Here is a 14,427-nt window from a genome sequence, read left to right as displayed (position 1 = left end):
CAGTTGTTTGAATGGGGTAAAGTGTGCATAGTGTTCCAAAACAACTATTTCAAATTAATACAGGAGGTAAGGAACATCAAAACACACATATTTAGTTATGGTACATATGGGCCCTGATGGTAATTTCTGATGTTGGGGATGATTGAGATAGACCATTTGTTCAGCATTCTAATTACAGCAGTTCCATTCACAGGTAATGCTCAAATGTGTGACTGTTGGCCTTCATGCACGCAGTATATCGTCAGATCATTGTCGTGTCCATTCCAAATTTCCTGTCATGTCGACAGTGGTACCAGCAGCGAAGGCAATTATAGTGATGAGGTCTCCTTCTGTTTCCACAATTGTTTCATACACCAACTGCTTCATATGCCTTCGGAGGAAGCAATCCAAACACTTGGTCAGGTGACCTGAGTGGCCAGGCCATAGGGCCACCTCAGCTGGTCCTTCAGTTCGCAAAAGTGGCTCACAGATGATTTCTCATAGCAATGTTGAAATAAGATGGTGCCCCATTGTGTTGAAAGAACATCCTTTGTCTAACATTCAGAGGTATGTCCTCCAGTAGTCCTGGCAACAAGTTCCATGAAGACATGGTATCACTATCTGTTGAGGCCGAATGGAAGAAGTGTGGTCCAACCAATCGATCACCATAGTTGACACAATGCGGTGATGCTTGCAAATGAGTTGGTGTGTTTCCAAACAGACCTCAGAGCCAGCCATCCGTGGAAAGAGCAGTTTTGAATGTCAGTACATGTTCCCAATCAGCAACACCGACACGACAGCTTCCATAGCACCACTAACAAAATGTTCCCTAACATTACAAGTTGACTTCAGAGACCATATGTTCCTTATCTGAATATATTTGTTCTCTGTCTCTTGTATTAAAGCGAAGAAATAGTTTCAGAGCACCTGTATGAGCCACCAGTCACTAATATGTGACAAATGATGAGCATGCAGTCTAAAAAAGGAGCTTGGCAAAAAGTTTTTATAGCCATAGCTGTCACTGGGAGACAGAAACATCATGCATTTATTCCTATGACCAAAGCTAAACGTAAAGCAAAGTAGATGACTTTTGTGCTATCCAGAGATAAAAAAGTAGAAGTAAACCTTTTATTTACACACCATTGTGGATCAACTCTTTATTTTTCATAACCAAGAAGACCCCATGAACCATGGACCTTGCCGTTGGTGGGGAGGCTTGCGTGCCTCAGCGATACAGATAGCCGTACCGTAGGTGCAACCACAATGGAGGGGTATCTGTTGAGAGGCCAGACAAACGTGTGGTTCCTGAAGAGGGGCAGCAGCCTTTTCAGTAGTTGCAAGGGCAACAGTCTGGATGATTGACTGATCTGGCCTTGTAACAATAACCAAAATGGCCTTGCTGTGCTGGTACTGCGAACGGCTGAAAGCAAGGGGAAACTACAGCCGTAATTTTTCCCGAGGGCATGCAGCTTTACTGTATGATTACATGATGATGGCGTCCTCTTGGGTAAAATATTCCGGAGGTAAAATAGTCCCCCATTCGGATCTCCGGGCGGGGACTACTCAAGAGGATGTCGTTATCAGGAGAAAGAAAACGGGCGTTCTACGGATCGGAGCGTGGAATGTCAGATCCCTTAATCGGGCAGGTAGGTTAGAAAATTTAAAAAGGGAAATGGATAGGTTGAAGTTAGATATAGTGGGAATTAGTGAAGTTCGGTGGCAGGAGGAACAAGACTTCTGGTCAGGTGACTACAGGGTTATAAACACAAAATCAAATAGGGGTAATGCAGGAGTAGGTTTAATAATGAATAGGAAAATAGGAATGCGGGTAAGCTACTACAAACAGCATAGTGAACGCATTATTGTGGCCAAGATAGATACGAAGCCCACATCTACTACAGTAGTACAAGTTTATATGCCAACTAGCTCTGCAGATGACGAAGAAATTGAAGAAATGTATGATGAAATAAAAGAAATTATTCAGATTGTGAAGGGAGACGAAAATTTAATAGTCATGGGTGACTGGAATTCGAGTGTAGGAAAAGGGAGAGACGGAAACATAGTAGGTGAATATGGATTGGGGGACAGAAATGAAAGAGGAAGCCGCCTGGTAGAATTTTGCACAGAGCACAACATAATCATAACTAACACTTGGTTTAAGAATCATGAAAGAAGGTTGTATACATGGAAGAACCCTGGAGATACTAAAAGGTATCAGATAGATTATATAATGGTAAGACAGAGATTTAGGAACCAGGTTTTAAAGTGTAAGACATTTCCAGGGGCAGATGTGGACTCTCACCACAATCTATTGGTTATGACCTGTAGATTAAAACTGAAGAAACTGCAAAAAGGTGGGAATTTAAGGAGATGGGACCTGGATAAACTAAAAGAAACGGAGGTTGTACAGAGATTCAGGGAGAGCATAAGGGAGCAATTGACAGGAATGGGGGAAATAAATACAGTAGAAGAAGAATGGGTAGCTTTGAGGGATGAAGTAGTGAAGGCAGCAGAGGATCAAGTAGGTAAAAAGACGAGGGCTAGTAGAAATCCTTGGGTAACAGAAGAAATATTGAATTTAATTGATGAAAGGAGAAAATATAAAAATGCAGTAAGTGAAACAGGCAAAAAGGAATACAAACGTCTCAAAAATGAGATCGACAGGAAGTGCAAAATGGCTAAGCAGGGATGGCTAGAGGACAAATGTAAGGATGTAGAGGCCTATCTCACTAGGGGTAAGATAGATACCGCCTACAGGAAAATTAAAGAGACCTTTGGAGATAAGAGAACGACTTGTATGAATATCAAGAGCTCAGATGGAAACCCAGTTCTAAGCAAAGAAGGGAAAGCAGAAAGGTGGAAGGAGTATATAGAGGGTCTATACAAGGGCGATGTACTTGAGGACAATATTATGGAAATGGAAGAGGATGTAGATGAAGATGAAATGGGAGATATGATACTGCGTGAAGAGTTTGACAGAGCACTGAAAGACCTGAGTCGAAACAAGGCCCCCGGAGTAGACAATATTCCATTGGAACTACTGACGGCCGTGGGAGAGCCAGTCCTGACAAAACTCTACCATCTGGTGAGCAAGATGTATGAAACAGGCGAAATACCCTCAGACTTCAAGAAGAATATAATGATTCCAATCCCAAAGAAAGCAGGTGTTGACAGATGTGAAAATTACCGAACTATCAGCTTAATAAGTCACAGCTGCAAAATACTAACACGAATTCTTTACAGACGAATGGAAAAACTGGTAGAGGCCAACCTCGGGGAAGATCAGTTTGGAATCCGTAGAAACACTGGAACACGTGAGGCAATACTGACCTTACGACTTATCTTAGAAGAAAGATTAAGGAAAGGCAAACCTACGTTTCTAGCATTTGTAGACTTAGAGAAAGCTTTTGACAATGTTGACTGGAATACTCTCTTTCAAATTCTAAAGGTGGCAGGGGTAAAATACAGGGAGCGAAAGGCTATTTACAATTTGTACAGAAACCAGATGGCAGTTACAAGAGTCGAGGGACATGAAAGGGAAGCAGTGGTTGGGAAGGGAGTAAGACAGGGTTGTAGCCTCTCCCCGATGTTGTTCAATCTGTATATTGAGCAAGCAGTAAAGGAAACAAAAGAAAAATTCGGAGTAGGTATTAAAATTCATGGAGAAGAAATAAAAACTTTGAGGTTCGCCGATGACATTGTAATTCTGTCAGAGACAGCAAAGGACTTGGAAGAGCAGTTGAATGGAATGGACAGTGTCTTGAAAGGAGGATATAAGATGAACATCAACAAAAGCAAAACAAGGATAACGGAATGTAGTCTAAGTCGGGTGATGCTGAGGGAATTAGATTAGGTACTGAGGCACTTAAAGTAGTAAAGGAGTTTTGCTATTTGGGGAGCAAAATAACTGATGATGGTCGAAATAGAGAGGATATAAAATGTAGGCTGGCAATGGCAAGAAAGCGTTTCTGAAGAAGAGAAATTTGTTAACATCCAGTATTGATTTAAGTGTCAGGAACTCATTTCTGAAAGTATTCGTATGGAGTGTAGCCATGTATGGAAGTGAAACATGGACGATAAATAGTTTGGACAAGAAGAGAATAGAAGCTTTCGAAATGTGGTGCTACAGAAGAATGCTGAAGATTAGATGGGTAGATCACATAACTAATGAGGAAGTATTGAATAGGATTGGGGAGAAGAGAAGTTTGTGGCACAACTTGACCAGAAGAAGGGATCGGTTGGTAGGACATGTTCTGAGGCATCAAGGGATCACCAATTTAGTATTGGAGGGCAGCGTGGAGGGTAAAAATCGTAGAGGGAGACCAAGAGATGAATACACTAAGCAGATTCAGAAGGATGTAGGTTGCAGTAGGTACTGGGAGATGAAAAAGCTTGCACAGGATAGAGTAGCATGGAGAGCTGCATCAAACCAGTCTCAGGACTGAAGACCACAACAACAACAACCAAGAAGACCAAATAAATTGACTCCAATAAAAGAAATTTCGTACTTTGTAAAGTAAATCTCTCAGCTGCCATTGGAAAAATTTACAGATTATCAGATGAGGAGCTGCAGAAAGCCTCAGATTGTATTGCAGAAGAATGTGTTGTTACCTCAGTTGTGTCATTATTGGATGAGAGAATTATGTTATATCATTTAAAAGAATACATAATTTTATACACTAAGAAGATTGTTAGTGGATCACCATAACATCTTTCTTATTGAAGAGGAGTAACAAATTTCACTTTGTTAGGCACTCAAATAATGCATTACTAAATAACAACAGCTACATCATTGTTTAATTAATATGATTGAAGGAGCTTGGCAGCAACTTGACTTGGAACAATGGTAGGTCTGCATATTATCCCTTCCCCATGTCATTGCCTTGTCTCACCCAGCTAATGACACAGCTCCGGCACATACAGAGTTCATGCTGCATGTTGTTGGCCATGCTGCGCATAGTTACCGCAGCGTCAGAGCCTCATTTTTAAATCTCATTTCTGTTAAACCTGTTGGTGAGACTAGGTTTTTCTAGATACACTTGACTTGGGATGAGGAATCTCATGCTAACCACCATATATTTTATAAACAATGTTACTCTCTGTATCACATCATCTCCTCAAACCTTGAGCATCTCTCACTATGTGTAATGCTTGCCTACAGCTTTTGTTTTCCTGAGATCTGCTGTGACTCTTTTAACTACTCCTTTTGTGATATTTGGGCCAATTCCATCCCTGTAACATTTCTCTAGTTGTAATTCACTCAACTAAACCACTTAATTTTGAATCTTGTAATTCTACATGAGGAGAACAATTTTTTTCCTAGTTTCAGCTCTTGATATTAGTTATAACTTGTTATTTATAATCAGTAATTATTATTGAATTTGCCTGCTTTTGTCCATCTGATTGGTACCTTTAACAGTAGTTAAATGTTACTTCATCTATGCTGTATGTTAAGTCACCTATGATACAGTGCTTGGAAGAAAGTCTTGTCTCCTCTTAAGCTCTGTGACAATCTTTTAATTCATTGTGAAACTGTTAAAATTATGTATATGAAGTGTATGATTTTTATATTTTCAGGGGACATTCCATGTCTACGAAAAATTTGACGCTGTTCTTAACTTTGTTACTGAGAATTTGGTTCAAGATGACCAACCATTTATTCTCATAATGGCAAATGGTTGTCGTTTGAGCCATGAGGAAGCAAATCAGACATTAGTTGATCTGCGCCTTGTACCAGCTTCAGTTCTTATATTTTCTTGGGACACACAGGAAACAGAAGAAAAATCAGTTGACCAACAAGCAATGTATCTCAAGCCTGAAGTCATGCTACTTGTACAAGCTGTATAATGATAGTTATGCTTCACAAATTTTTGTGAATCTGTTAAGTTTCATCCTTTGGTTGTGCATTGCTGCATTATTGCTGTCTCTTGTATAAATATTTATTATTTATTGCACTGATGGACTGTATATCTGAATATAACTGTGTATATAAATTTATAAACAAAATACGATAATTCTGTTAACAGCCTTCACCGATTACAAGAAATGGTATTTGCACTAGTGGTAACTTTTGCTTTCTTCTTGGAAAGGGAAACTTCAAGCTGTTCAGCTGCAGAGGGACGGCTGATATTAAAGGTTGAGAATGATCTGAAGTTAAGGCCTTCCTGAAGCAGGAAATGTTGAGTGTCTCGAACCTTGCGACCAAGTAAACGCTGTTGAAGCTCTTGGGCACTTAATTGTATGATGTTACTAATATGGTTGGGTAGTAAAACAAAACAAACAGCGAGGAGGTAACTAAAGTGACATTTTTATGGTGAATTGGGGCTGTTAATCAACACCACACAAGACTCTTGTTGCATTCCATACTGTTTTGTAAAGGAATCTTAGAGCACATGCCATATTAAAGCCAGTGTTTTGATTTCATATACTATGTACACAGAGTGTAACGTTGAATTATACATAAATTTTGTAAGCTGTCTGGCAAGCTATTTGAATGTGTACTCGCAATGGAATAGAAATAAAAGAGTAATGCTTGTTCTGCTGGAGGGAGACGACAATTTAAAATATTCAAACGATAAATCGAATGAATAATTACTTCAAAATTTGTTGGATCATATATTAGAGTATAAAACTGCAGTCACTGTTGCTTTATTGCAAATGCTCTGGTAGTGTAAGTTATAAAGTGAGAGGTGGATCTGGAGACAAAATAAAATATGGCTACTAGGAAATAAATTTTATGGGAGTGTGAGATGAGCTATATTTAAATGGACCTGGCAGCAGAGACCTGCCTTTTGTTTTGGGTCCTCAAAACATGAGTAGTTGTTCTACTATTACAGACAAATGATACAGTTGCTTTTGTAGGAGAGAATATTTCATTGTTTCATGAGGCAGGTATTAGGTGATTCTACTGTGGAATAAAATTCCAACTCGATACACAATTATAAGAATTTTCATTAAATGCAGGAACTTTCCGAACAACAGTGTCAATATCCACATTGTTAAACTGATATTTAAAAGTATTTTCTGAAATTAATACACAGCTAAGTTTGCACTGTTGGAAAATATAACCAGGGAGATTGAAAAAATCTGCTCACCACATGGCAAGAGAAACCCGATATAAAAGATATGGAAATGTGCAAGCTTTGGGGGCCAGTGGGCTCCTCCTCCTGGCATAAGGGTTGAAAGGAAAGAAAGAGAGATTAAGGAAAAGGATTGCTCAGTGATAGATGGAAGATTTAGAACAGAGGTAGGTTGAGTTACTTTTGAATATACCAGTAAAGTTCAAAGCAACAAAAATCAGTATCCACACAGCAGATTTAATTTAGCAGCACTAGGTATGCTGTCGAGAGCAGGCAATTAAAATTAAAAAGCCCCTACAGCCCAATCACATGAGCAATGTGTTTGTCGTTATGATAGGGTCATCAGTAAATACTAGTTTGTGGGGCATGTGCTATCTCAGTGTAACTTGTGAGCTGCACTGAAAATTTGATGCTCTAGAAATACTTAGTGCATGGCTAGTATTTCCATCCCAAGTACAATGTAGCCATATTGGCACTAAAGATCCTCCACTACATATGTAGTAGTATGGTGAAGAGCGAGATGATAAAACTGCTTTATAAAGCTCATGCTCATACTAGTGATTATTTATCACAGAACGCTGAGAGGTGCTGTATTTGTACAGCAGCCCAGAGGTACACTCAAACCTTCAACTGTGATAAGAGTTCATTCTGTTTTCTTGTTCCAAAGACCATCTACTAAGCGGCTAACAATCTATGAAATAGTCCAGGACTGCCATTAAAAATATTTTCTTAAAAAAACTGTCATGGTTACAAATTTGCCATTGAAATAGCCTGCTAACTTAGTCCTGGAGTAATGCACCAAAAGTATTCAATTGTGCCTCATTGCTGCATACAGAAAACTATGGCAAATGGTGGGCACACACAACTGTACCTCCCATAAGGACACCTATACATGCCAATATCTCCTTGACCATAAATCCCATGGATTAAAATTACATAAGGTCTACTGACTGTAATGTCCAGTAGGACACAAATAAAATTTCTCATTTAGGGAGACAGACGTTAGTTGACAGTCTTTTTTTTTTCCTATTTGAGTTAAATCATCTGGACAAGTGTTTGTCAAACTGCAGCCAGTGGGCGTCTTGTGGCCTGAGTCAAATATCTGAGTGGCCCGCAGTTCTGAGCCACATTTTGTAATATGCATCTAGCAAGTAACGCCAAATTCAAAACTGACAACTAATGTTTAGAACTTACAAGCATAGTTTTCTTCCTCATTCTCTGTAATAAAAATACTTAGAGATAGTAATATTTTAAGAAGTGCTTAATTTTAATTTGCATTGTTGAGTTCAAGCCAGAGCTAAGTAAAGTTGGCAGCTTACCTCATGCGAGAGGGGCGAGAGGGATAAGTAGCACAGCACTGTGGAGTTAAACGATTTGATGGGAATATGTGTGTGTGTGTGTGTGTGTGTGTGTGTGTGTGTGTGTGTGTGTGTGTGTGGTGTGTTTTTTGTCTTCCAGTTCTGACTACTGATGGTCGTGTGCGACTTGACCTATCAGCTGCTACGGTATAAATTTTGATGTGGAGGAAACACGGATTCGTGAATGTTTGCATTAGAGAAACGGTTATTTTCAAATGTGGTATATATTTTTAGCAAGGAATATGAAATTAAATTAAGGCTGTTCTAGAACAACACAATGAGTAGAAGAAAAACAACATTTGAAACTTTTAGCAAACATACATGATTGTGTCTCATAATTGCATAATGCATTTAAATGTATAAGGGTGATCAAAACGTTTCCATTCAAGAGCCATACAGTCTAAAATCGGTACACTGAATCATCCCAACACTCCAGGTTGAAGAGACCCCATTTGGTAAAATGCTGTGTTCTGTTGCAAGAGGAAGTTTGTAATTGCCTGCTGCACATCTTCATCTGACAGGAATTGTTGACTCTTCTAGGCACATACTATCAACTCAGATGCAGACCGGGAATACACATTTTGTGCTGAGGGTGTGAATAAGAGACTGATGGCCTTAAAAAGTTTTGAAGAGACTAAACATATCAGCAGCAGCATCTAGTGGAGATTCTCTCATAAAATGTTCTGGAACTGGCTTCTTCCACTCTGTAAATATCCAAATGTTCACGGACACAGACATTTTTGCTTAAGACAGGTACATAGAATATAAAAACATTTTGTTTTCAATATACAGTTTCAAATTCTAGCAGTGGTAAGACAGATTCAAGAACATTTTATAGACATGTGATTGCTAAAATCTATGAACAGTGGTGGTAGCAATGCTTGCTGTTCTACAGGTAGGAAACGGCACAAATGGCATATTCTCGTCATCTTCACTTCCTCTCAACGCATATGCAGGTAACCATTGTGGGATGAAGAGGATCATTTAATATAAGTTGTTAGTTTTTGGCTAAGACATAGGAGACATGACAAATGGCGTAAACAACTGTGCATCCCCAATGAGTTGGGCACACTTCTGATTCAGGTCAACAATTGTAATGCAGGATGATTACAAATGATTAATGGGGTTTTGAGTGAATGTAACCTATTTCACAAACTATAACAAAAATCAATGACACACAATGAAACAGCAATTTTTGAAGTGTTCTGTGTCCACCTCTTTCAGCTACATGACAAACGTCTCTGATATTGGACTTTGACCCATACACTTTTGAGCATGTCCCCGTCACTGTTCATCAGCGCATCAATGATGCAACCCAGTGTTGTCGGTTAAGGTGGTACATAAACATTGTCTTCACTCATTCCCAAAGAAAAAAAATCAAAAACTCAGGAGACCTGATGGGGTCACATGATGAGTTCCCAACCCACTAGTTAAGAAGTTCCTTATTCAGATGGTGATGCACTACTATACGCCAATGAACTGGAGCTTGGTCTTGTTGATATATCAAGTTTGGAATATCAATTTAGGAAGCAATCAAGTGTGCAACATGTGTAAACCCATTGCACTCATCACGAGTACCTCTGAGAAAAAAAGTTGAACTTACACATTTGGGTACTTGAAACAGCGCAGAAGAATCTATCTCAATCTTACTGTAACATTAACTAATTCCGACCTGGTGTTTCCACTGTAACAATGTGAATATCACTTGATGTTTTATGTGGAAAGTTGCCTTATCACTGAACGTAAATTGGTGGGTAAATTTGTACTATTACATTGCTTCTTGGAACAGTTCATGAAATTCATGTCTGACGATGTGGTCACTTGGCTGTAACTGTGGTAGCAGCTCTATACTATATGTTTTCTGAAATTGGTTGCACAGATTCTTCCACAGGGTTGTGTACTGTCCACTTCATGACTTGTACACTGTGCAGATTTCTTTGGGCTAAGAAAGAATGCCTCTCAGACACACTCCATTGTTTCAACTGCAACATGTGATCCCCCGAAGGTGTATCCTTTACAGAGGCAACTTTGGTCCTAGAACCATTGATTCCACAGCAGGATGGGTTAGTGGCTGTATTGTATAAGGAACATAAGCTGCATGGCAGTCATGGATTTAGTGTTTCCATAATGCAATACACAAAATGCTTTTTGTTGATTAGTTGCCATTTTGCAAACTGGCCACCTGTAGAACCATAATGAAACCTGCAGTGACACAAACAAAGCTTTAAAATACTTTTTTTGTTCATTAGTCCAACGGGTGGGAATTATATATATGAAGCTTAGAGGTGTAAAATGCCTGGGCAGAAGTTGGGGAAAATGCCTAGGATAATTTCCTTTATGCATTTTAAAGAATAACTGATAAGCGACACTTATAAGTTAGGGGAGAGTTATTAGGGGAAATAAATTGGACAGTAAACATAATTTTTACATCTTCAATGTGGCCAATTCTTGTAGTAGTGCATAATAAAAAAGAAAACAATACTTATACTTAAAAGTAATTTTTGAAGGTAAATATAGTTTATATTAAGTAGCTAGCCTGTAGGTAGTATTTTTACTTATACTACACTTAAAAACTGTTCATCATCAGTTTCTCTATCTTCACAAGTTGAACAAGAATCATGAAGTTCCGACTATGCCTCAGATTCCCCTGAATCTGATTCCTGGGTTTCTTCCCAATTTGTGTTTGCTTGGACTGTTCAGTATTGGTTTTTCCTTGGGATCTTGGGATCAACATGCTTACGTTTTGTTCCTGCTCCACTCATCAACCTCCAGTTGTAAGTAGCTTAGTTTTGCAGCTCTCTTTAATCTGAATTAGTTGTGTGTGTGTGTGTTTTTTTTTTTTTTTTTTCCCCCTGTGGATCCACCCAAAAGTGCTGAAAGGACACACTATAGCAGCAGATGTAACTGATGTGCCCAGAATTTTTACAGCAACATCTGCCAGTTCACAAGTTCCTCTTAAACATCAACACCACAAAGAATTTACACAATGACTTACCTTCCCGAGGGTGAGGAGGTAAGGACTCACTCCTTCCCACACAAATTGTAGGGGCCAAATTCCTTGTTTTTCCCTATAATCAGCCAAGTTTTCTCTAACCTGAATAAAATTTAGTCCAGTGTTCTCTGCTGTGTCACAAAGCTTATTGCAACAAGCATCTCGATAGACTTCCATTTACTACCTTGTACTGCTGAATCAACAAGATTACCTGCAAGGTGGGCATCGACACTTTATTATTAAATCCTTTTTATATTACTATTCTCATTTTAGATAAATAAAGGAACAGAATAAAAAACTGTAGTCTGTGTGAAATGTCGCTTCATTTGACAATCAAGAATTTTTCTTCCCCTCCTCCCCTCCCTCCTGCCCCCGAAAAAAGTAGTCTAACATTTAAGAATAACTTCATCAAGAAAAACATGCCAGCTGTTTAATACGTTCAGCAATAATGTTGCTACCAATAATCATTCTTCAATAAAATATTCAGAGATTTGACAGAAATCATAAAGTGTGTTAAATTACAAAGTGTTGAATTTTTTTTAAATACTGGCTTATCACTAAACAGCTGTCCAAGTGTGTGTGTGTGTGTGTGTGTGTGTGTGTGTGTGTGTGTGTGTAGAAATGGCAACATTATAAATGATTAGCTGCTGTCAGCAACAACATGTGTCGTTCCTTGGTACAAGTTGTAATGCCAGGTGAGAAAAAAAGGCTTCTCTCCTCTTTCCTTTTGTTCTTAGTAATAAAGCCAATGGATGACATATATGTAGATTTAAGTGTAAACATTCACTAATTTTATTCCATCCGTTATTTTAATTGATAAATTACACATTCTAGCAGTAAAAACTATAAAAAGTACTTTTTTATAAATACTCAGATTTTGGTCATTTAAAACTGTTTTGGGCAAATTCCTGAAAAATACCCATTTATAAATGTCCTGCCCACTGGGCATTTGCCCGACCCACGTCACTACGGAATTTATAAGATGTCAAAAAGTAATGAATCATTTTTAATAACCCCGAATTCTTTACCACTGTAGAGAAATCTAGCAGACTTTCACAGTAATACCACTTCTCACTCTACCTTGCAATAATACTAAAGCCATACAATGCCTACATGAACTTGTAATCATTTGATTTTTCACAATATGAGAGAAGGAAAGTTGCTACTCACCATATAGCGGAGATGCTGAGTCGCAATAGGCACAATAAAAGATTCACACAATCATAGCTTTCAGCCATTGAGGCCTTTGCAGCAGTATATACACACACACACACACACACACACACACACACACACACACACACACACACACACACGTGCAACTTGCACACACATCTGCAGTCTCAGAGAGCTGAAACTACACTGCGAGCAGCAGCACCAGTGCATGATGGGAGTGGCGACTGGGTGTGAGTAAGGAAGTGGCTGGCGCAGGGAGGGATAGTATGGTGGGAGTGGCAGACAGTGAAGTGTTGCAGTTTAGACGGAGGGTAGGAGAGAAGGTGCGGAGGGGGGAGGGGATAAGTCGCGGAAAGGAGATAAACGTAAAAGAAATTAACAGACTGGGTGTGGCGGTGGAATGACAGCTGTCTAGTGCTGGAATGGGAACCGGGAGGGGGCTGGATGGGTGAGGCCAGTGACTAACGAAGGTTGAGGCAAGGAGGGTTACGGGAATGTAGGATGTATTGCAGGGAAAGTTCCCACCTGCATAATTCAGAAAAGCTGATGTTGGTGGGAAGGATCCATATGGTACAGGCTGTGAAGCAGTCATTGAGATGAGGGGTACCATGTTTGGCAGCATGTTCAGCTACAGGATGGTCCACTTGTTTTTTGGTCACAATTTGTCAATGGCCATTCATGTGGATAGACAGCTTGTTGGTTGTCATGTCTACATAGAATGCAGCGCAGTGGTTGCAACTTACGTTGTAGATCACATGACTGGTTTCACATGTTGCCCTGCCTTTGATGTGATAGGTAATGTTAGTGACCGGACTGGAGTAGGTGGTGGTAGGAGGATGTATGGGACAGGTCTTGCATCTAGGCCTGTTACAGGGGTATGAGCCATGAGGTAAGGGATTGGGAGCAGGGGTTGTGCAAGGATGGACAACTATATTGTGTAGGTTTGGTGGATGGCAGAATACCACGGTAGGAGGGGTGGGAAGGATAGTGGGTAGGACATTTCTCATTTCAGGGCACGACGAGAGGTAATAATTATCCTCCCATCCTTGTACAAAAACAAATCTCCCGTGGCTTATCTTTCCACTCTCCCACCACCTCCCAAAGTCTCTCAGTTCGGCCACAGAGGAGCATTCCCCTCATAACTCAGTACCATCTGGGACTGGAGCAACTGAATTACATTCTCCACCAGGGTTTCGATTACCTCTCGTCGTGCCCTGGAGCGAGAAATGTCCTACCCACTATCCTTCCCACCCCTCCAACCGTGGTATTCTGCCGTCCACCGAACCTACACAATATAGTTGTCCATCCTTACACAACCTCTGCTCCCAATCCCTTACCTCATGGCTCATACCCCTGTAATAGGCCTAGATGCAAGACCTGTCCCTTACATCCTCCTACCACCACCTACTCCAGTCCGGTCACTTAACATTACCTATCACATCAAAGGCAGGGCTACATGTCATGTGATCTACAAGGTAAGCTGCAACCACTGTGCTGCATTCTATGTAGGCATGACAAGCAACAAGCTGTCTGTCCGCATGAATGGCCACTGACAAACTGTGGCCAAAAAACAAGTGGACCATCCTGCAGCTGAACATGCTGCCAAACATGATACCCCTCATCCCAATGACTGCTTCACAGCCTGTGCCATATGGATCCTTCCCACCAACACCAGCTTTTGTGAATTGCGAAGGTGGGAACTTTCCCTGCAATACATCCTACATTCTTGTAACCCTCCTGGCCTCACCCATCCAGCCCCCTCCCTGTTCCCATTCCAGCACTACACAGCCGTCATTTCACCGTCACACCCAGTCTGTTAATTTCTTTTATATCTATTTTTATT

At 40.0% G+C, this 14,427-nt stretch overlaps 1 protein-coding gene and 1 long non-coding RNA gene across 3 annotated transcripts in view; one reads left to right on the top strand and one right to left on the bottom strand.

Moving 5' to 3' along the window:
- The window catches only part of LOC126484628 (UBX domain-containing protein 6), a 63,999-nt gene extending 57,542 nt beyond the window's left edge, over nucleotides 1–6,457 (top strand). Inside the window, exon 9 of the mRNA XM_050108216.1 lies at nucleotides 5,557–6,457. Coding sequence (XP_049964173.1) covers nucleotides 5,557–5,826 — 270 coding nt within the window. The 3' untranslated portion in view covers nucleotides 5,827–6,457. The remainder of the gene's footprint in view (nucleotides 1–5,556) is intronic.
- LOC126484629 (uncharacterized) overlaps nucleotides 1–14,427 on the bottom strand; it is a 31,612-nt gene that overhangs the window by 13,134 nt on the left and 4,051 nt on the right. Inside the window, exon 2 of one of the 2 annotated variants that reach the window (XR_007587893.1) lies at nucleotides 11,412–11,619. The exons of the other annotated variant lie outside the window; for it this stretch is intronic. This is a non-coding gene — a long non-coding RNA (uncharacterized LOC126484629). The remainder of the gene's footprint in view (nucleotides 1–11,411; nucleotides 11,620–14,427) is intronic. 2 annotated transcript variants of the gene reach the window in all.

This window comes from Schistocerca serialis, chromosome 6 (genome assembly GCF_023864345.2).
Source record: "Schistocerca serialis cubense isolate TAMUIC-IGC-003099 chromosome 6, iqSchSeri2.2, whole genome shotgun sequence".
NCBI lineage: Eukaryota > Metazoa > Arthropoda > Insecta > Orthoptera > Acrididae > Schistocerca > Schistocerca serialis.
The sequence above is the reverse complement of the archived record's forward strand: the minus strand, read 5'-3'. Positions and strand labels throughout refer to the sequence as shown.